The following is a 22,174-nucleotide window of genomic DNA, read 5'->3' as shown; positions in this document are numbered from 1 at the left end:
AAATAAATAAAGATAAACACAAAATACTTCGACCAGGGTGTGACACCAGGGTCAGCGCACTCTCAAATGTTGTTTTTTGCCATCATTGTAAGCCTGCCACACACACAGTATACAATACATTTATTAAACATAAGAATGAGTGTAAGTTTCCGTCACAGCCCAGCTCATGGGAAGTGACAAAGAGCTATTATTAGGACCAGTACACAAATAATAATATAATAATAATCAATCATTTTGCTCTTTATTAAACCATCTTGCATTTAAAACCTTATTTGTTACTTGAAAATTGTGAATAACTCACCACAGGTAATGAAAAGGGTGTGCTTGAAAAAATGGCATAACTCTGCAATGTTGGGTTGTATTGGAGAGAGTCTCAGTCATAAATTATTTTCCACACACGGTATGTGCCTGTATTTAGTTTTCATGCTAGTGAGGGCCGAGAATCCACTCTCACATAGGTAAGTGGTTGCAAAGGGCATCAGTGTCTTAACAGCACGATTTGCCAAGGCAGAATACTCTGAGCGCAGCCCAATCCAGAAATCTGCCAGTGGCTTCTGATTAAATAACATTTTCACAGAACCGCTTGTTGCAATTTCGATGAGGCTCTCTTGTTCAGATATCAGTAAGTGGACTGGAGGCAGGGCATGAAAGGGATAACGAATCCAGTTGTTTGTCTCATCCATTTCGGGAAATTACTTGCGTAATTGCGCACCCAACTCACTCAGGTGCTTCACTATATCACATTTGACATTGTCCGTAAGCTTGATTTCATTTGCACACAAAAAAACATAAAATAATGTAAAGACCTGTGTGTTGTCCTTGTTAATTCAGACAGAGAAGAGCTCCAACTTCTTAATCATAGCCTCAATTTTGTCCTGCACATCCTCTCCCCTGTAACTATTCCCCAGGTTGTTGCTGTACATGAGAACGTGTTCTGAGTCAAATTACCCCATAAAATAAGGGTTCATAAATGATAAATGAATAAAACTTGCTTGTTTGGTCATAAACTGACATTAGGCTAACTTTTAGAATTTTGGAAAACAGGAAATAGCTGAGCGATTTTTGCGTATTGCACCTTTAAATCACAGGGCAAAATTGGCAAGGAAATTGATAAGGTGTCTATCGCGGTTATCAACATGCATCCTGTCCTCCAATGGCTTCCTGGAGTTTGGAATAGCTGATTTATTGATGGTAATTGTACTTACCATTGAGGAAGAGATTGTTGCCAAATCCTGTTCTCTGCTTCTAAAGCATTCCAGCAGTCAAAGCCATAGGTCAAACCACATATCACCTCTAATTTATAGACTGTCATTACCACGTCAGTCATTACATCACAAAAACACTGCTGAACATATTCCGACATCATCTTGGAACAGCTGTCACATGGGGATTTCCTTTGCTATTGATCAAGACAACCTAGTCTCCTTCCAGGAAAGCCAGGGCAAAATATAATTCCAGTTCCAAGTCAATCCTAAATATTACTCAAGGTCCCTGACTGTGTCATTGTGGTGACTTCATGTGAATATCTTTGGCCTGTAGCATGCAGAATGAGGTTTACGACACCAACAGGGATTTCAACAGAGCCATGTGTTTTTTGTCCTCATTTGGAACTGAGAAGGCCCCAGGCTCTGCCTCAACTTTTGCTTTTCAAAAGCATTTTGAAAGAAGGCCTACACCCACTCAGCAGCCGATTGTCCTTATTTTGCCCTTTTGTTACAGAATTTCCAAGAAATTTAGTTATGTTTTTAGAGGAACTATTTTGCCCGATTCTTTTATGGGAATTATCCCAACTGATTGACGGTGTATCATCATTGAGGTTGTGTCAGGTCCAAAATGATAAAGGGTTATCCATGTTTGAAGGTACAGTGGTTTCTCCTTTAAAAGTTGCGGGCTTACACTGCGGGACTTAGAGGTATCCGGCTTCATTGCTCCAGACCACCGCAAGGGGGAGTTAGAGCACTCATTATGCATTTGGGTCCCAAGGTTTTCATATGACCAATCATATTGAGTGATTCCAATGACGAATTTGACGCAAGCCATCTGCCGTTGGTGACTTTCTTCAGCAAAGATGGCTGACAAAACATTACAGAAGAAAATGTAAGTTATATAACAAGTCAAATGTTTTTACAATTGACACGAATATGTTAATGTAGAGACTGTGCATATTTTTTTGTCATAAAGTTACTTTCCGAAAATCTCTATTTAGCAAGTTAGCTTGCTAATAACATTAGCCAACGTTATTACATGAGTATGAAATTGTAATTTGTGTTTGTTTTAGGGACTCCTGAGAAAACCAGCAAACCAGGCAGTTGTCTTGTGAAGCAGTGGATGTAAAGAAACTAGCTAGCTAAATTTAGCATTTTTGGCAATGTACAATTGTGTTCGCTTGCCTTGCCTACATTTGCTATGCAGCTGAACATAGCTAGCTAACTATTTATTTGCTTATTGTATAATGGAGGATAAAAATAACTGTATGCCAATGGATATGTAGATATGTACCCTAAAATGTTTGGTGTTACGTACGCCTCTTGGAGGAGGGAACACAACACCCCGTGGAGTGAAAGAGGTATGTGATTCTAGGTGCAGGTAAGGATGACAGAGGCAGAGAATATTACCGTTAACTGGGAATTTATTTCCTTAAGGTAATGTAACGTGCTTCAACACCTGCACTGCTTGCTGTTTGGGGTTTTAGGCTGGGTTTCTGTACAGCACTTTGAGATATCAGCTGATGTACGAAGGGCTACATAAATACATTTGATTTGATTTTGATTAATGTGGGGAAAAGGGGCTGGATGGTCCCCTCTCCTACCTTACCCACGACTTACCTAAACTTAACGCCACCTGAAGCACTAACCAAAATACAGGGGGTGGGCCGCCCAGGTCTTACCTAGTGTGCATAGACAGAGTACATACTAAGGGTATTTGTATGCCCACAGGCCTCTTGCCTAAGCACTCCCAATGTGCCTTCCCCTTCCCCCCTGGGAAGAACTGAAACAGTATAATAGAAACTTAAAGTGCACAATTTCAATAATCAAAAACACAATTCTATTGGCACACACATACCTCAGAAGTAGTGGCTACGAAATACTTTACAACAACACTGTCTCTGAGCAACAACCAACACAGGACATCCAAGAAGCTCTCTCTTCCTGACAAAGGAACACTGTCTTTTCAAGCTGCAGAAGGAGTCGGTAATTGCAGACAGCTGTATCTCCTGACGAGAGGGCGGGATCAGAGCTCCAATCTGCAATGGGGCCGACCAATCAGCTACTTGGGGGAATCCAGGAAGCCATTTCCTGAAATATACACATACACAAACCCACGACACAGAAACTGGGGAACTTAACATTTAGTATAAATATTAGTTCAGAACCTATGAAACTCAGCTATCATAGTTGTTGTATCGACTTCAAGTCTAAATGGCATTAATCTCTTGAAGCTAGGGGGCACTATTTTTATGTTTGGAAAAATAACGTTCCCAAAGTAAACGGCCTATTTCTCAGGACCAGATGCTAGAATATGCATATAATTGACTGATTAGGATAGAAAACACTCTAAAGTTTTCAAAACTGTCAAAATATTGTCTGTGAGTATAACAGAACTGATATTGCAGGCGAAACCCTGAGAAAAATCAAACCAGGAAGTGGCTTCTATTTTTCAAACTCCATGTCCTCCCTTTGCTCCATTTAAAGGGATATCAACCAGATTCCTTTTCCTATCGATTCCTCAAGGTGTCATCAGTCTTCAGACATAGTTTCAGGCGTTTATTTTGAAAGATGAGCCAGAAAGATAGCATCGCGTCAGGTGGTCACATGAGTTTTGCTCGCGCAACAGAGTTTGGAAGGCTATTGTTTTTCCCTCTCCTATTGATAAAAACATTTGCGGTTGATATATTATCGATTATATATTTTAAAAACAACCTGAGGATTGATTATACAAACGTTTGACATGTTTCTGTGGACATTACGGATATTATTTGGAATTTTTGTCTGCGTTGTCGTGACTGCTCTTTCCTGTGGATTTCTGAACATAACGCGCCAAACAAACTGAGGTATTTTGGATATAAAAATAATCTTTATGGAACAAAAGGAACATTTGTTGTGTAACTGGGAGTCTCGTGAGTGAAAACATCTGAAGATCATCAAAGGTAAACGATTCATTTGATTGCTTTTCTGATTTTCATGACCAAGCTACCTGATGCTAAGTGTACTTAATGTTTTGTCATGCGATCGATAAACTTATACAAACGCTTGTATTGCTTTCGCTGTAAAGCATAATTTTAAAATCTGAGACTACAGGTGGATTAACAAAAGGCTGAACTGTGTTTTGCAATATTGCACTTGTGATTTCATGAATATAAATATTTTAGGTAATATTATTTGACTGTGGGGCTATGCTATTCAGCGGTTGCTGATGACAATTATCCCGCTTAAGGGATGGGTAGCGTCAATAAATTTTTAATGAAGCCTATGGATTGAGTACAATATAATAACTTTATTGTGCCATGCATGCAAGTCCTATAAAACATTTTTTAATATATTTTTTTAATATAACCTTTATTTAACCAGGTAGGCCAGATGAGAACAAGATCTCATTTACAACTGCGACCTGGCCAAGATAAAGCAAATCAGTGGGACACAAACAACAACACAGAGTTACACATGGAATAAACAAACATACAGTCAATAACACAATAGAAAAGTATATATACAGTGTGTGCAAATGAGATAATATAAGGGAGGTAAGGCAATAAATAGGCCATAGTGGCAAAATAATGACAATTTAGCAATTAAAGACTGGAGTGATAGATGTGCAGAAGATGAATGTGCAAGTAGAGATACTAGGGTTCAAAGGAGAGAGAAAAAAATAACAGTATGGGGATGAGGTAGTTGGTTGGGCTATTTACAGATGGGCTATGTACAGGTGCAGTGATCTGTGAGATGCTCTGACAGCTAGTGCTTAAAGTTAGAGAGGGGGATATGAGTTTCCAGCTTCAGTGATTTTTTAAATTCATTCCAGTCATTGGCAGCAGAGAACTGGAAGGAAAGGCGGCCAAAGGAGGAATTGACTTTGTGGGTGACCAGTGAAATATACCTGCTGGAGCACGAGCTACGGATGGGTGCTGCTATGGTGACCAGTGAGCTGAGATAAGGCGGGGCTTTACCTAGCAAAGACTTATAGATGACCTGGAGCCAGTGGGTTTGGCGACGAATATAAAGTGAGAGCCAACCAATGAGAGCATACAGGTCGCAGTGGTAAATAGTTTATGGGGCTTTGGTGACAAAACAGATGGCACTGTGATAGACTGCATCCAATTTGTTGAGTAGAGTGTTGGAGGATATTTTGTAAATGACATCGCCCAAGTCAAGGATCAGCAGGATAGTCAGTTTTACGAGGTTATGGTTGGCAGCATGAGTGAAGGATGCTTTGTTGCAAAATAGGTAGCCGATTCTAGATTTAATTTTGGATTGGAGATGCTTAATGTGAGTCTGGATGGAGAGTTTACAATCTAACGAGAGACCTAGGTATTTGTCACAACCGTCCAGAGTAGTAATGCTGGATGGGCGGGCAGGTGCGGGTAGCGATCAGTTGAAAAGCATGCATTTAGTTTGCATTTAAGAGCAGTTGGAGGTCACGGAAGGAGAGTTGTACGTTATTGAAGCTCGTCTGGAGGTTAGTTAACACAGTGTCCAAAGAAGGGCCAGAAGTATACAGAATGGTGTCGTCTGCGTAGAGGTGGATCAGAGAATCATCAGCAGCAAGAGTGACATCATTGATGTATACAGAGAAGAGAGTCGGCCTGAGAATTGTTCCCTGTGGCACCCCCATAAAGACTGCCAGAGGTCCGGACAACAGGCCCTCCGATTTGACACACTGAACTCTATCAGAGAAGTAGTTGGTGAACCAGGCGAGGCAATCATTTGAGAAAACAAGGCTGTTGAGTCTGCCAATAAGAATGTGGTGAGTCGAAAGCCTTGGCCAGGTCGATGAAGACAGCTGCACAGTATTGTCTCTTATCGATGGAGGTTATGATATCGTTTAGGACCTTGAGCGTGGCTGAGGTGCACCCATGACCAGCTCGGAAACTAGATTGCATAGTGGAGAAGGTACGGTGGGATTCGAAATAGTCGGTGATCTGTTTGTTAACTTGGCTTTCGAAGACCTTAGAAAGGCAGGGTAGGATAGATATAGGTCTGTAACAGTTTGGGTCTAGAGTGTCTCCCCCTTTGAAGAGGGGGATGACTGTGGCAACTTCAATCTTTGGGGATCCCAAACGATACGAAAGAGAGGTTGAACAGGCTAGTAATAGGGATTGCAACAATTGCGGCAGATCATTTTAGAAAGAGAGGGTCCAGATTGTCTAGCCCGGCTGATTTATAGGGGTCCAGATTTTGCAGCACTTTCAGAACATCGTCTATCGGCTGATACATGTACTGTAGTTATTACCACGCATGAGATCCCCCATATTGTAGCCTGTACATTGAATATATTCACTGATCATGTACTCTTCCTTGGCAAATTTTTCAGTCATATCCAATACCAGGTGTGTCAAACTCCATTCTTTGACTGATGCTGTGTCTGCATGTATGTATTACAATTATACCCTTCAACAGTGTTTACCACTCCTGCTCCTGGGACATCAATGATTACACATTGTAACTATGCAATAGACTAGAAACAAGATTTAAGTCAAGGCTGATTTGTAATTCATATATACAGAAAAAACAGTACACTACACTTCCTATTTATATCTAACTCCCTTCATCCGCATTAATCTGAGGACACAGGATAGGTGTAGAATTTCAATGAGATACTTAATTTCAACCAGTGGAGAATGTGAAACGCTTTATTGAAGGTTCATTATCCAGGTGTTATAAATACATAATACATGCATTATAAATATTATAATTGTAATATTGTATTATAAATGCAAGTTCAATATGTACTTCAATGCACGTATGGTATGCATTATAAAAAAAAGCGGAACAAAGAGGAGGTGGGGAGAGAGGTGTAGAAGACAGAAAAGGAAAGAGTTAAAACAGAGGAGCAGGGAAGACAGCATATGATTCATGAATTATAATATTCTCTCAGTTCATTACAATTACATGGTGTCTCTAGCAGTGTCTCCTAACCAGCCTTGGGCTCCCAGTCGGCCCGAAGGTTATCTTAAGAGCGGGTGAGGTGGCGATGACGGGACTGGCTTCCTCTCTCACATCAAAACATACCTGCCGACGAGAGACAGATGGATAGAGAGAGCGCATGATTAAGCTTTGCTTTTTTTATTCTAACACTGTCAGTCATCATAATTATTAGGAGGTGAAATGCAAAACTGACCTTGGATTATTAACTCTGGGACTACTACATCTCTATCTGTATTTCAATGTTAAGCATCTGTTAATAATACTTCCTGTTGACCCGAGAAAGTGACCTCTCACCTATGATCATGCTGTGCCCTCTGTGTCAGCCAGTTCAGATGCATGAGGGGTTCACCAACACAGCTGATATAACTGTGTGTGTGTAATCTCACCTGGTGTCGACACTAAGTGGCTACAGAGTACTTTATGCTGAAAAACAGACACATGAGGACAAACAATAGAAGATAATGTCATTATTAGACTTTTACATTACCACATAACAAATGAATACATAAATACCACTTGAAGCTGGTGGTGAGGTGTCCGGTTCGCCTCCGTACTTAAAAAGGTTATTATTCCAACTCTCTGTGAAATGCTGCAGATCTGCCCGGTACGAGGTAGGATCATATATCCCATACAGAAGAGGTGGATAGAATTCGACAGGTCAAGGTAGCCTTCTTCCTCCAAACTGTGCAGCAAATTGTAGTACTGACATGTCACAGCACTCCAAACATCTATCCATAAGCGTTTCACTCTAACAGAGAGAAAGAAAAGGTTTTGTGGCGGACACACACACACACACACACCTAATCTCTGTGGTCCTGTGGTCTTCCTCCATGAATAGTGAACACTGAGGTTGGTCTGAGGTTATAGAAATACAAGTTGTGTGTGCCTCTGTGAGTGGTTACTGACTACATGTGACACAGACACCTATCCGAGTGTACCTGAAACATTTAAATATAGAGTGCTGTGTGTCTCACCTCTTGTTTATTGGTTATTGAAATCATGACTTGGCAGCAACAGGGGCTTGATAGTCCAGTGAAACTGGCTGAGTGTTTATGTGGTGTAAATCGGAAAATTAGCAGTTTTTTTTAAAATGAATGCATGTGAGACTAGTTCGATGTACAACAAGACAGGCAGAGCGGAAGAGAGAAAAAGAACACAGAACAGTTAAGTTACCTTTGGTTATGGACACTTTTGCCAGCAATAAAGCTTCCACGGCCTGTTCCTCGGACAGTGAAAGTAAATCTGGCAATACCTACATTTTCGACCCCTTGGAACAGCTCGCACTCTGAAAGTAAAGAAAATTGCTTATTTTTTTGTGATATGAATAAAATAACTGAGATATGACCGTTTACATGACCGTTCAATCTAAAGCAATATATGTCATTTTCAGAATATGTCAGTACAGCACCAGACTAGTATTAAGGTTGTTCATTAGGTGATGGGAAATATGCTAATTGCATACAAAACAATATACTTACCTTCCTTGAAAATCCATCTATACCGCCAAAGATGACAATGTTGTAGCTTGAAAAAAACATTGGAATTAAAAGAGAAATGTTTAACCTATTTCATTATATGTATTACCTCATTTATGTATTACCATACATCATTTCAAATTAGTCTACGAATAAGTAATGATACCTGCACCATCTACATGCTGCAATGACTCCCTAAATATTCGCCATTGTACATTGCTTGGAGACTTCCTTTGACCATTCTAAAGCCTGCATGGGGCATCCTTGCCGTAATGGCCCTGACTTTCTGGTCTAACTCTTCATCTGACATATCAGAATAGCATTCCCTGACAGACATATTGTGTTCTTTCATCCTGTAAAAAAAGCTAACTGTTACACTGTCATGAAATATGATTATATATCGACTATGAAACAAATAGGACATGGCCTGCTTATGAGTTGCCATGAAAGAAAGTTAGATGAATTCAACTGAAAATGGCGAGAACAGGCGTTCGTAGCAAAATGTTTTTGGTTAGCCTGAGAATAATAATTGCATGATTTATCATTCTATGGTATGTATGTATCGACATAATATAATAGAATGTTATGAACCGACACTGAATTGTATGAGCTAACTACTAGCTATGTAGAAGTTGGACAGAAGAATGCCCAGTGCTGCTTACCTGAGATGCCGTCATCACACAGTCCTTCGTAGGTGTCCGCTATGACTTCCATTGTGTCGGAAAAAAAGTCTGAACACTCATAAAATGGCCAAAATGGAGGGTGGTTGATAGCGAAACTAAGTTTTGTTTGCAAATATATTTTTTGTTCTCAAAATATTTTTGGTGGAATAAAATGCATTAAGCTTTGCGCTCTAATACAAAAATATTAGATTGCAAAAGACTTTGAAACCTCGTTTTTGCTTTCAGAACAATTATTGTTGATTGAAAAAAGGTTTTGCTCTTGACAAAAAGACACAAATGTACCTCCATAGCATATAGCAATTTGCCTGTGAATAACCAGACCTTAATACAAACTTGCTATGCAGAATTCTTGACGCACAACTGAAGATGCTGCCATATCCTGCATGCACGCCCACAAGTGAGCCACTCAGGCAGAGAATAACACGTGGAAGAGGGTGAGGAACGAGATGGGAGTAACAACAATTTGTTGCAAGTTGGGGAGGGGGGCTAATAGCTGAACATTAGACTATTCAACCTTTACTGAAGAATAGTCTAATAGCCGAGCTAGGTGTGAACCCCCCTCCCCCTCCCTATCACAGACCAGAGCATTGATTATGCTTTTGGGTCCCAATGCACTACTGTGTATCGAACTGACAATGAATGGGCAATATCAACCAAATAATAAACTGGTAATTGTGCATGACTTCAAATGAAACAAGCAGGGAGAAGGGTTTCGAACCCTCAACCTTCTGGCCCGAAGTCCAGCACGCTATCGACTGCACCAAAGCATGCTCAAGCCTCAGAGTCGATAGAGTGCGCCTCGCAGTAGCTTGCTACTCAATGTAATAAAGTAATGACTTTTCAAATAAGTTACCTTATACATTATGTTGGCTGACAATTTGCTAGCTACGCTGTCCTTACAAACCACATAGCATATCATTACAGCAGCATGTACCCGTATGTTAGCTATCTACCTAATGTTAGTAGTTATACATCAAACTTGCCACTATATTAACTATAGGCTAACTACCCAACGTTTATTGACTTGATTATTCTCGTCATTCTTAGCTTAGCTAAATGGTGTAGTCGTTGTTCGTTCTCAATGGACATTCGGGTGCTTTCGCAAATTCACTCTGGCTATTTACTCCGATTCAGAGCACTCTCATCTGAGTGTACCGGAGCGCAGAATAATGAATTTATGAGCGCTCAACACCCATTGAATATGGCCGGTGTCAGTAAACATCGGCAAAAAGTGCAATTAAATTGTTTCCAACAGCACAGTTACAGTCACCAACGCTCTGGATAACACAAAAAATGGCCTAACCAGCTCTGCTAGGGGGAGTAAAATGGTCAGAGTGGTCTCATTTGTGTCTCGAGGTAGCTAGCAAGCTAGCCAATGTTAGCATGGGTGCTTGACTGCCATTGTAAGGCCAGAACGCTCAAATCAACTCTACTCCTCGGCACGAATGTCCAGTGTGCGCTCCGAGAGCAAAACGGTCTGAATTTACAAACTGACAACTGAATTTATGAGCGCAGGCAATCCAAATTGAATTTAACTAGGCAAGTCAGTTAAGAACAAATTCTTATTTACAAGGACAGCCTACTCCTTCCTCCCTGTCGGGAAATTGAACCCCGGTCTCCCATGTGCCATGCCCGCACAACACAGCGATTCTTTAGCTAAATAGCCCAGTACTGTACTGCCGACCGTCACGCTGTACAGCGCCATATTTTCCATTCCATCCTAACAGAAACCCAGAGGGTTTTTTGTTTTTCTTGGAAAAGAAACACCATAATATTAATCAAATTAATTAATCAAGTACCAGTCAAAAGTTTGGACACACCTACTCATTCTGTAAGGTTCTGTATTTACTTTCTTAGTCAACCTTGTGTTCTGTTTCATTGTGTTCTTGAATGTAGCCCTGTTTCTGTGTTCTTGAACATAGCACTGTCTTTCATTTTTGTTAATTGTTTTCACCTGTGTTAGTTACTTGTGTTAGTTCCTGTGTTGTTTTGACTCTACTAAGCCTTTTCCTAGCTCGTTTGTGAGACCCAGTTATAGTCTTCAGTCCTAGTTTTGATTCACCTGCCTGTTTGCCTACCTGTGTATGACCATTGCCTGCGACCAGAATTCCTGCCTTCTGCGAAGGCAAAATAAACACCTGCCGAAACTACACCCGTTTCTCCCTCAGTATACATTCCAGGATTTGTTGTTATTTTTTAAATGTTCTACATTGTAGACTATGAAATAAAATATGGAATCAGTAAAGAACAAATTCTTATTTACAAGGGCAGCCTACTCCTTCCTCCCCGCCAGGGAATTGAACCCAGGTCTCCCTCCGTGCCCGAATTCTGTAGTACAGGCATGGCCTACTCTCCCTTATGTAGGTAATTAGGCACTTTCCTATGTTTACTACAGTATGTATTGTAGACTATGTTTCATTGTCAGACTGCACATTAGCCTAATAAACAAATGCAGGTGGCTTATATCTTCTAAATACTTTATTATCCAAATGTAAAAGCATATACAGTACTGTATTTATTCAGCATATTTATGCTTTCTTTAATAAACTAATGATAAATACTCTTTCAAAATGCATGTGTTGATTTAGTTATGGATCCATAACGAATTATAATGGGAAAAAATATCACCGATTTACAGAAATATTGTAACAAAGTTGTCTAATGAAGGCAAACCATTTAGAATCCTTCAATCTTCCTATGCTGTAGCCTACTTCCGACCGTCATGTACAGCGCCATATTTTCCATTCCATCCTAATGGAAACCCTGAGGGTTTCGTTTTTCTCAGAATAAAAACACCATAATATTAATCAAATTAAGCCAATTTAAAAAAAAATCAATCCCATATTCTATGTTATTACAAAAAATGTTTTAAATTCTCTGGTAAGGCCAATATGGAAGACTATCAAACACTTCTCAAAGATGCCCTCTGGTGGTCAAACTAGCACTAGCTTGCATTAACAGAAAAAATGGCTGACAATTAGATAACGTGCCACAGAATGCTGCAGCAGCCCGCAAGCTGTGCTGGAGTATGACGCAATTTTTAAATGAGCAACCACTGTAGGGCATTGGGATGTATAAAGTTGATGCTAATATAGCTTCAAAATCACTGCAAAAAACATGGAAAAGCATCTCAAGTGGAAAAGGCTTGTCTCTGTAGTTTAAGTGTTAGACCACTACCGCCACCATGCGTTGTAAAGTGTGATACACAGGTGCTTGACTACTTAGGGCAGGGTTTCCCAAACTCTGTCCCCGGGACTCCAAGGAGTTCACGTTTTTGTTTTTGCCCTAGCATTACACAGCTTATTCAAAAACCCAAACTTTTTGGGGTCCCGACGACCAAGTTTGGGAAACGTTGACTTAGGGGCATATGGAAAAGTAAACTGCCCTAAAAACAACACATGAAACCCATTTTAGACAGAATGGTAAGTATGCTGAAATCTAGCTTTTCTTTCTTACTGCTCTTTGAACAACACCTCCACTGCTCTCACACTTAACTTTATTAAACTATACATCTTTCATCGGCATCAATACAATAAGGGGTTCTATGCATTTCAGTTTCTAGACTTACACAATAACAATACAAACAAGGGCAAAATACTGTAGATTAGACAATCATGTGTTAACAATTCAGAACATTCTGCAAAAATCTCTCGGTAGGTGTGAAACTCATCAGTATCTACCAACAAGTTGCGACATGGAAGCATGTGAGTAATAATCACATGGGGCTTGTGTTCCTTTTTTTCTCTCTCATTTTTTAAGATGTCCTCCACACCATCTTGGTCCATTGCCATTTTGTGTGCAGCTGTGTCATGACAGCAGGAAACAAAAGGCCACCATTGGCTCATTCTGAATCTGATAGATCTCCCTGCTGGATACAGGCCTTCTCCCTCACCCCCTTCGCTATGCTTTCCTGCTGTAGTGGGTAAGGGTTAACAAAAAACACACAACCATGTTATTCACATTTTAGTAGAGATCAGGGCCCATATTCATAAAGTGTCTCAAATAGGTGTGCTGATCTAGGATCAGGTCCCACCTATCATTCATTATGATCTTAAAGGCAATAATTATCCTAGTTCAGCAATTCTACTCAGACGCTTTGTGAAAACAGGCCCGGTTCTGCTATCCTGGTAAAAAGGGAACTCTAGAGAAACTCTCGTAATTTACATGTATTTGGTGCACATTGACAAGCACATTTGAAGTGACATGCATATGGGCAAACTGTTATCAACTTCGGTGTCACTGAAACTAGGGCAGTCTGATGCACAGTGCTAAGTTAAGACAGTAACCTTCAGTATTACTTACTTAGCATTCCTATTTGGAACTTACGCTACACCAAGGAGCAGTGTTGCGCTTGGTTACTTGAAAAAGTAATATTAGTCGTTACATTTAACAAAAGTAAAGCGTTACTTTCCACACAAAGCAATATTGTAAAGTATTGCCTTTTTACTAATAATATGTGACCTGTTTCAGGAAGCGAGGCATATATCGCACTTCACAGGAGAGGCATTTGAACGCAAAATGCGTTTTTGGGCAGAAATGCCTTCTGGAACATGTGAACTTTCATGTGTCTTAATAACAAACTTGTATTACATCTGTAAATACAAATAATATTATTACTTTGCGTTACTTCATCTGTGGAGCTGCTTTTACTGTGCTAGTCTACAAGTGCTACACTATACAGTGCCTTCAGAAAGTATTCATACCCCTTGACTTATTCCATATTGTTATTACAGCCTGAATTCAAAATGTATTTAATACATTCTCATTGACATATTCATACCCCTTTGCTATGACACTCCAAATTCAGCTCAGGTGCATCCAATTTCCTTTGATCATCTTTGAGATGTCACTACAACTTCATTGGAGTCCCACCAGTCACCAACTGACCTAGATATTGTGTGTATGTACTGATATGTAGGCTGGGTGACTTATTACATTTATTTATTTCAGTCCTTGACTAATAATGTTCTGTACAATGTATTATGTCATGTTTCATCTGGACTCCAGGAAGAGTAGCTGATGCTTTTGTAGTGGCTTATGGGGGATTCTAATAAATACTAAATACAATTGGTTGGATATGATTTAGAAATAAACACACCTGTCTATATTAGGGTTGTCACGGTACCAGTATTGCGATACAAGGAAGTCAGGAAGCAAAACATGAAGCAGACTCAATTTCTTGAGAAAAACAGTCCTAATCGGAAAAAAGCCGATATTGTCACCTAGTCTTATTTGTTTCCTTTGCAAGCTATAGCACACTATTTCACAAAAGTAGGTGTTAAAGGACCCTAGAGTTAAGTCTGCTTTGTGTTTTCTTTTTTTGCTACATCTGGTATCGTAGTATCGCAATACTGGTATCGCGACAACAGTAGTCTATATAAGGCCCCACAGTTGACAATGCATGTCAGAGCAGAAATTATACCATGAAGTCCAAGGAACTGTCCGTAGATCTCCGAAATATATACAAAGGTATATGGACACCCCTTTAAATTAGTGCATTTAGCTAATTCAGCCACACCCGTTTTTTTATTTAACCTTTACTTAACTAGGCAAGTCAGTTAAGAACAAATTCTTATTATTTTTAATGACGGCCTAGGAACAGTGGGCAAACAGCCTTGTTCAGGGGCAGAACGACAGATTTGTACCTTGTCAGCTCGGGGATTCAAACTTGCAACCTTTCGGTTACTAGTCCAATGCTCTAACCACTAGGCTACGCTGCCACCCCGTTGCTGACAGTTGTACAAAATCGAGTACACCGCCATGCAATCTCCATAGACAAACATCGGCAGTAGAATGGCCTTACTGAAGAGCTCAGTGACTTTCAGCATGGCACCGTCATAGGATGCCACATTTCATACAAGTCATTTTGTCAAATTTCTGCCACGGTCAACTATAAGTGTTGTTATTGTGAAGTGGAAACGTCTACTCTGCCGCGAAGTGGTAGGCTACACAAGCTCATAGAACGGGACCACCGAGTGCTGTAGTGTGTAAAAATTGACTGCAACACTCACTACCGAGTTCCACTGGAAGCAACGTATCCACAAGAACTGTTCATCGGGAGCTTCATGAAATGGGTTTCCATGGCCGAGCAGCCGCACACAAGCCTAAGATCACCATTCGCAATGCCAAGTGTCGCCTGGAGTGGTGTAAAGCTCGCCGCCATTGGACTCTGGAGCAGTGGAAACGCGTTCTCTGGAGTGATGAATCACACTTCTTCATCTGGCAGTCCGATGGACGAATCTGAGTTTGGCGGATTCCAGGAGAACGCTACCTGCTCGAATGCATAGTGCCAACTGTAAAGTTTGGTGGAGAAGGAATAATAGTCTTGGGCTGTTTTTCATGGTTCAGGCTAGGCCCCTTAGTTCCAGTGAAGGGAAATCTTAATGCTACAGCATACAATTATATTCTAAATTATTCTGTGCTTCCAACTTTGTGGCAACAGTTTGTGGAACGCTCTTTCCCATTTGAGCATGAAAATGCCCCCGTGCACAAAGCGAGGTCCAAACAGAAATGGTTTGTCGAGATTGGTGTGTTAGAACTTGACTCTCCTGAACAGAGCCCTGACCTCAACCCCATCGAACACCTTTTATGAGAGAGAGTGGCCAGACAGAAGCCACTGAGAAAAAGGCATGATAGCATGCAAGTTTGCAAAAAGGCACAGGAAAGACAGGTCATAAAGCGAAAGATTCTGTGGTCTGATGAGACAAAAATGTTACTCTTTGGCTTGAGTGAAGCACTATGTCTGGAGAAAACCAGGCAAAGCTAATCACCCATCTAACACCATCCCTAACGTGAAGCATGGTGGTGGCAGCATCATGCTATGGGGATGCTATTTCGCGACAGGGACTGGGAGTCTGGATACTGGGAACGATGAATGGAGCCAAATACAGGTTGATGAGAACCTGCTTCAGAGTGCAAATGACAGACATACGTTCCAACAGGACAATGACCCCAAGCATACAACCAAAGCAACGCAGGAATGGCTTCAGAACAAGAATGTGAAAGTCCTTGAGTGGCCCAGCCAAAGCCCAGACTTGAATCCCATTGAAAATCTGTGGAAAAACTTGAAGATTGCTGTTCACCGCCACTCCCCATCTAACTTAACAGAGTTTGCGAAAATCTGCAAGGAAGAAAATCCCCAAATCCAGATGTGCAACGAAGACATACCCCAGATGACTCATAGCTGTAATCGCCGCCAAAGGTGCTTCTACAAAGTATTGACACCGTATTGACTCATGTCTAAAAACATGTTTACATTTTGTCATTATGGGGTATTGTGTGTAGATCGGTGAGATTTAAAAATATATATTTTGTCCATTTTGAGGGGGGGGGGGGGGGGGGGCAGTGTGTGTGACAGTCTGTGTGTGGCACAGAGGGAGAAAGAGAAAGAGGCTGACATACATACAAATATACACACAAACATACCTTCTCCTCTGTGTCGGCGAACATGAGAATCACGTCTTCCACATCAAACTGCAGCGTCCCGTCTTCTGAAGCGTGACCCTCCAGCGCCACTCCCTGAAATCAATCACAGCGCCACATAAACAACTTTGTTAGACACTCAGCAGAAATGCTAATAGTAACGTTGAATTAAAACTATAATATACAGTGCCTTGCGAAAGTATTCGGCCCCCTTGAACTTTGCGACCTTTTGCCACATTTCAGGCTTCAAACATAAAGATATAAAACTGTATTTTTTTGTGAAGACTCAACAACAAGTGGGACACAATCATGAAGTGGAACGACATTTATTGGATATTTCAAACTTTTTTAACAAATCAAAAACTGAAAAATTGGGCGTGCAAAATTATTCAGCCCCTTTACTTTCAGTGCAGCAAACTCTCTCCAGAAGTTCAGTGAGGATCTCTGAATGATCCAATGTTGACCTAAATTACTAATGATGATAAATACAATCCACCTGTGTGTAATCAAGTCTCCGTATCAATGCACCTGCACTGTGATAGTCTCAGAGGTCCGTTAAAAGCACAGAGAACATCATGAAGAACAAGGAACACACCAGGCAGGTCCGAGATACTGTTGTGAAGAAGTTTAAAGCCGAATTTGGATACAAAAAGATTTCCCAAGCTTTAAACATCCCAAGGAGCACTGTGCAAGCGATAATATTGAAATGGAAGGAGTATCAGACCACTGCAAATCTACCAAGACCTGGCCGTCCCTCTAAACTTTCAGCTCATACAAGGAGTCTGATCAGAGATGCAGCCAAGAGGCCCATGATCACTCTGGATGAACTGCAGAGATCTACAGCTGAGGTGGGAGACTCTGTCCATAGGACAACAATCAGTCGTATATTGCACAAATCTGGCCTTTATGGAAGAGTGGCAAAAAGAAAGCCATTTCTTAAAGATATCCATAAAAAGTGTCGTTTAAAGTTTGCCACAAGCCACCTGGGAGACACACCAAACATGTGGAAGAAGGTGCTCTGGTCAGATGAAACCAAAATTGGAACTTTTTGGCAACAATGCAAAACGTTATGTTTGGCGTAAAAGCAACGCAGCTGAACACACCATCCCCACTGTCAAACATGGTGGTGGCAGCATCATGGTTTGGGCCTGCTTTTCTTCAGCAGGGACAGGGAAGATGGTTAAAATTGATGGGAAGATGGATGGAGCCAAATACAGGACCATTCTGGAAGAGTCTGCAAAAGACCTGAGACTGGGACGGAGATTTGTCTTCCAACAAGACAATGATCCAAAACATAAAGCAAAATCTACAATGGAATGGTTCAAAAATAAACATATCCAGGTGTTAGAATGGCCAAGTCAAAGTCCAGACCTGAATCCAATCGAGAATCTGTGGAAAGAACTGAAAACTGCTGTTCACAAATGCTCTCCATCCAACCTCACTGAGCTCGAGCTGTTTTGCAAGGAGGAATGGGAAAAAATTTCAGTCTCTCGATGTGCAAAACTGATAGAGACATACCCCAAGCGACTTACAGCTGTAATCGCAGCAAAAGGTGGCGCTACAAAGTATTAACTTAAGGGGGCTGAATAATTTTGCACGCCCAATTTTTCAGTTTTTGATTTGTTAAAAAAGTTTGAAATATCCAATAAATGTCGTTCCACTTCATGATTGTGTCCCACTTGTTGTTGATTCTTCACAAAAAAATACAGTTTTATATCTTTATGTTTGAAGCCTGAAATGTGGCAAAAGGTCGCAAAGTTCAAGGGGGCCGAATACTTTCGCAAGGCACTGTATTATAAAGAGAGTACCACTACTACAATAGAGAATCACCTTGATAAGGAAACCAGGTGGATTCTGGGAGTTTGAGTAATTTCCAGTCCTCTTTGTATCACCTACCTGCAGGGCCTGGGAAGCCCCTTCTCCCTCTTCCACCTTCGTCTCCACCTGGCTGGCCTCCGCAGGAGGGAAGGAGTGCCTCTCAGAGGGGGGGAAGGAGCAGCGTGGAGCAGGACGAGGTGGGGGCTTGGCTTTACCATTATCTGGAGAAACAGGCGCACTCTCCTGCTCAGTGTCATGTGGTCCGTCGCTCTCTGTGGACATTGGAAGAGCCTCCTGACTGATTGTGACTTCACACCCAGTCACCTCTGACCTTTGAACTTGCCCTTTTCCGACGGATTGGCTAGGGCCCTGCTCCTCTGAAGCCCCACCCTCTGGGACATCACTCAGACCCTCTGATGCGATGTCGCTTCCGACCCCGTTGTCGCTGTCACACGCCGACCGTCTGTTGGGCGTAGCAGCGCCGTTGGAGCTAAGCTCGTCTGAGAAGTCGGACGTTTCTGACGTGAGGACGCTGTGAGTGCCCTCATCTGCCTCTCCTACGAGGGAAACGTGCTCCTCAGAGATGCTCTGGGTGTGGGTCTCGTGGCTGGACAGGACAGTCTCTTTGCTGTTTTCGGGGGCTGCGGATGCATGGAGGGATGTGTGGTCCGAGGGGAAGGCAGTGTTACAGGGGATGGGTGCTGAGATGAGCAGGGATTTCTTCTTCTTGGACTTGGTGCTAAGAGAGGAGATAGAGGGTGAGTTGATCTGGCTGGTGGCAGAACGTTGGGTCTGATATTCTCAGATAATTTCCCAAATTTCAGACTTATTGAGAGAAAGTCAAGAGTAAATATTTGTTTTCTCAATTGAAAATAAAATGAATGTTGACTTTTACTTGATTAGCAATATATACAGTATATCACATATGGACTATGAGAGGTTAAACCAATGTGATGCATTCTCATGGTCATCTAAAACAACTGACCTATTGAGGCCTTTGATGATGAACGCTTTTCCTGAATGCTGAGTCTCCAGCTTCTTCATCACACTGTAAAGCTCATGGTTCAGCTGCAATCAATCGTGGTTATTCTATTAGTCAATTTCAGTTGACCTGCAGTACATTTCTTAATCTGAACAGTGAGATGCCATATGACATCACACAGAGTAACATCTATTATTTATATCAGTGATACAGACGTGTCAAAAAATACTGTAATAGCTTTATTCCTTTTGGGAGAATAAAATCCATATTTAGAGTGTAGGAAAAAAACAACCTCACCACGCTCATTTCCTTATAGAAGACATCCCTCAGGTTGGAAATGTTTTGAAAGACGGTCACGTAACAGCCAATCCGGCTTTAGACAAAAAGGGGAAATAGTCTGTTACACTGGAGCCACTTGGTGCAAATAAGTTCTGGCTGTTTGCGGATAGAAATATACTAGACACAAAGGATTCTTCATTCTACACTGAGTAGAAATATGAACTCAACATGCAACAATTTCAAAGATTTTACTACGTTACAGTTCATAAGGAAATCAGTCCATTTAAAATGATTGTATTAGGCCCTAATCTATGGATTTCAAATGACTGGGAATGTGACGCATTTCTTTTGAATAGAGTTGATTGTGGCCTGTGGAATGTTGTCCCACTCCTCTTCAATGGCTGTGCGAAGTTGCTGGATATTGGTGGCAACTGGAACAAGCTGCTGTACACGTTGATCCATAGCATCTCAAACTGCTCAATGGGTGTCATGTCTGGGGAGTATGCAGGCCAATGGAAGAAGATGGACATTTTCAGCATCCAGGAATTGTGTACAGATCCATGTGACATGGGGCTGTACATTATCATGCTGAAACAGGTGATGGCGGCGGATGAATGGCACGACAATGAGCCTCAGGATCTCGTAACGGTATCTCTGTGCATTCAAATTGCCATAGATAAAATGCAATTGTGTTCGTTGTCCGTAGCTTATGCCTGCCCATACCATAACCCCACCGCCACCATGGGAAACTCTGTTCACAACATTGACATCAGCAAACCGCTCGTCAGCAAGCCGCTGTCCGGTACAGTTGAAACCGGGATTAATCCGTAAAGAGCACACTTCTCCAGCGTGAAAGTGGCCATCGAAGGTGAACATTTGCCCACTGAAGTCAATTTCAAAACCGAACTGCAATCAGGTCAAGATGAGCTTCCCTGAGACTGTTTCTGATAGTTTGTGCAGGAATTTTTCGGTTTGGCAAACCCAAAGTTTCATCAGCTGTCCGGGTGCAATTCTCAGATGATCACGGAGGTGAAGAAACCGAATGTGGAGGTCTTGGGCATGCGTGGTTACACGTGGTCTGCAGTTGTGAGGCCGGTTAGACGTACTGACAAATTCTCTCAAATTATGTTGGAGGCAGCTTATGGTAGAGAAATTGACATTCAATTCTCTGGTAACAGCTCTGGTGGACATTCCTGCAGTCCGCATGCCAATTCCACCCTCCCTTAACTTGAGACATTGTGAGATTGTGTTGTGTGACAAAACAGAACATTTTAGAGTGTCCATTTATTATCCCCAGCACACCTGTGTAATAATCATGCTGTATAATCAGCTTCTTGATATGCCACACCTGTCAGGTGGATGGAATATCTTGGCAAAGGACAATTGCTCACTAACAGGGATGTAAACAAATGTGTGCATAATTTGAGAGAAATAAGCTTTTTGTGCATATGGAACATTTCTGGGATCTTTTATTTCAGCTCATGTAACATGGGACCAAGACTTTACATGTTGTGTTGATATTTTTGTTCAGTATACATGTTAGTTAAATTCTACCATGTCTGCTCTACACATTCTGAACACTCCATCCCATTAAATAGGCCCCTGCATACGCAACCATTCTCAGGCCCAGTCTTTTGGAAACACTACTAGTTTACAGTAAAAACACATTTTGTAACAGAAAATGAACATTCTGTATTTCATAAGTACAGTAGTTGACCCATTTCAGTAAATAAATAAAAAAATCATGCATAATGGACATGACCCTGATGTGCTGTGGTCCATTAACTTTACCTTTGATAGAGAACAGGAAGCTCCTCCCTCATCTCTTTGTTGATTTCCTCAAACACACTCTGGGCTATGTTGAACTCCTCCTCTGCCTGGTTAGAGAGAAATGGCATTCAAATGCCTTCAGTACCTTTATCCAAATATGTTGACAAAAAAATATAAAATGTCCATTTAATTTTCAACACACCTTTGTGATTTTGGCATCGTCTTTCTTCTTGGCATTCTGCAGCGCCTCCAAGTGGTGACGTGAGGAATCGTAGTCTACTAGCTTCCGACCGCGTTTGGCCAATCGTTCCTAAGAGGCACGGGGAGAAGTGATATTTCTAAACCATAATCCCCATGAGTCAAGTGACACTATAAGTCTCTTGATTGTAAGACAAAGCAGCAATGTAAACACATGGGGAGATAAAAGTTTTGATGTGAACCAGATATATTGCACCAAAAACAGTTGATATAAGTACATCAGAAGCTACCTTGACTTCATGAAACTGGCCAGTGTAATTCTCCATGGTGCGGACTATTTGGTCTGTTAGTTTCTCTTCGTAATCATTCCACAGCAAGTCCTCACTCTGTAATAATGGGAAGAAA

The 22,174-nt window shown here is 41.3% G+C and overlaps 1 protein-coding gene across 4 annotated transcripts in view; it reads right to left on the bottom strand.

The window, feature by feature from the left end:
* Positions 1-2,619: 2,619 nt before the first annotated feature.
* The window catches only part of LOC110493942 (bridging integrator 2), a 34,194-nt gene continuing 14,639 nt past the window's right edge, over positions 2,620-22,174 (bottom strand). For 3 of the 4 annotated variants that reach the window (XM_036949961.1, XM_036949963.1, XM_036949964.1), the window contains 8 exons: positions 22,060-22,155; positions 21,774-21,881; positions 21,593-21,678; positions 19,820-19,895; positions 19,526-19,608; positions 18,619-19,279; positions 16,726-16,818; positions 11,761-13,213 (listed from right to left, as the gene is read on the bottom strand). In XM_036949961.1, the coding sequence (XP_036805856.1) occupies positions 13,142-13,213; positions 16,726-16,818; positions 18,619-19,279; positions 19,526-19,608; positions 19,820-19,895; positions 21,593-21,678; positions 21,774-21,881; positions 22,060-22,155 (1,275 nt within the window). In that variant the 3' untranslated portion in view covers positions 11,761-13,141. Of the gene's footprint in view, positions 3,297-11,760; positions 13,214-16,725; positions 16,819-18,618; positions 19,280-19,525; positions 19,609-19,819; positions 19,896-21,592; positions 21,679-21,773; positions 21,882-22,059; positions 22,156-22,174 lie in introns of those variants that run through there. The other variant, XM_036949962.1, reaches the window with a different exon arrangement.

The sequence above is a fragment of the Oncorhynchus mykiss genome, chromosome 17 (assembly GCF_013265735.2).
Source record: "Oncorhynchus mykiss isolate Arlee chromosome 17, USDA_OmykA_1.1, whole genome shotgun sequence".
Classification (NCBI taxonomy): domain Eukaryota; kingdom Metazoa; phylum Chordata; class Actinopteri; order Salmoniformes; family Salmonidae; genus Oncorhynchus; species Oncorhynchus mykiss.
This window is presented reverse-complemented; position numbering and strand designations above follow the sequence as displayed.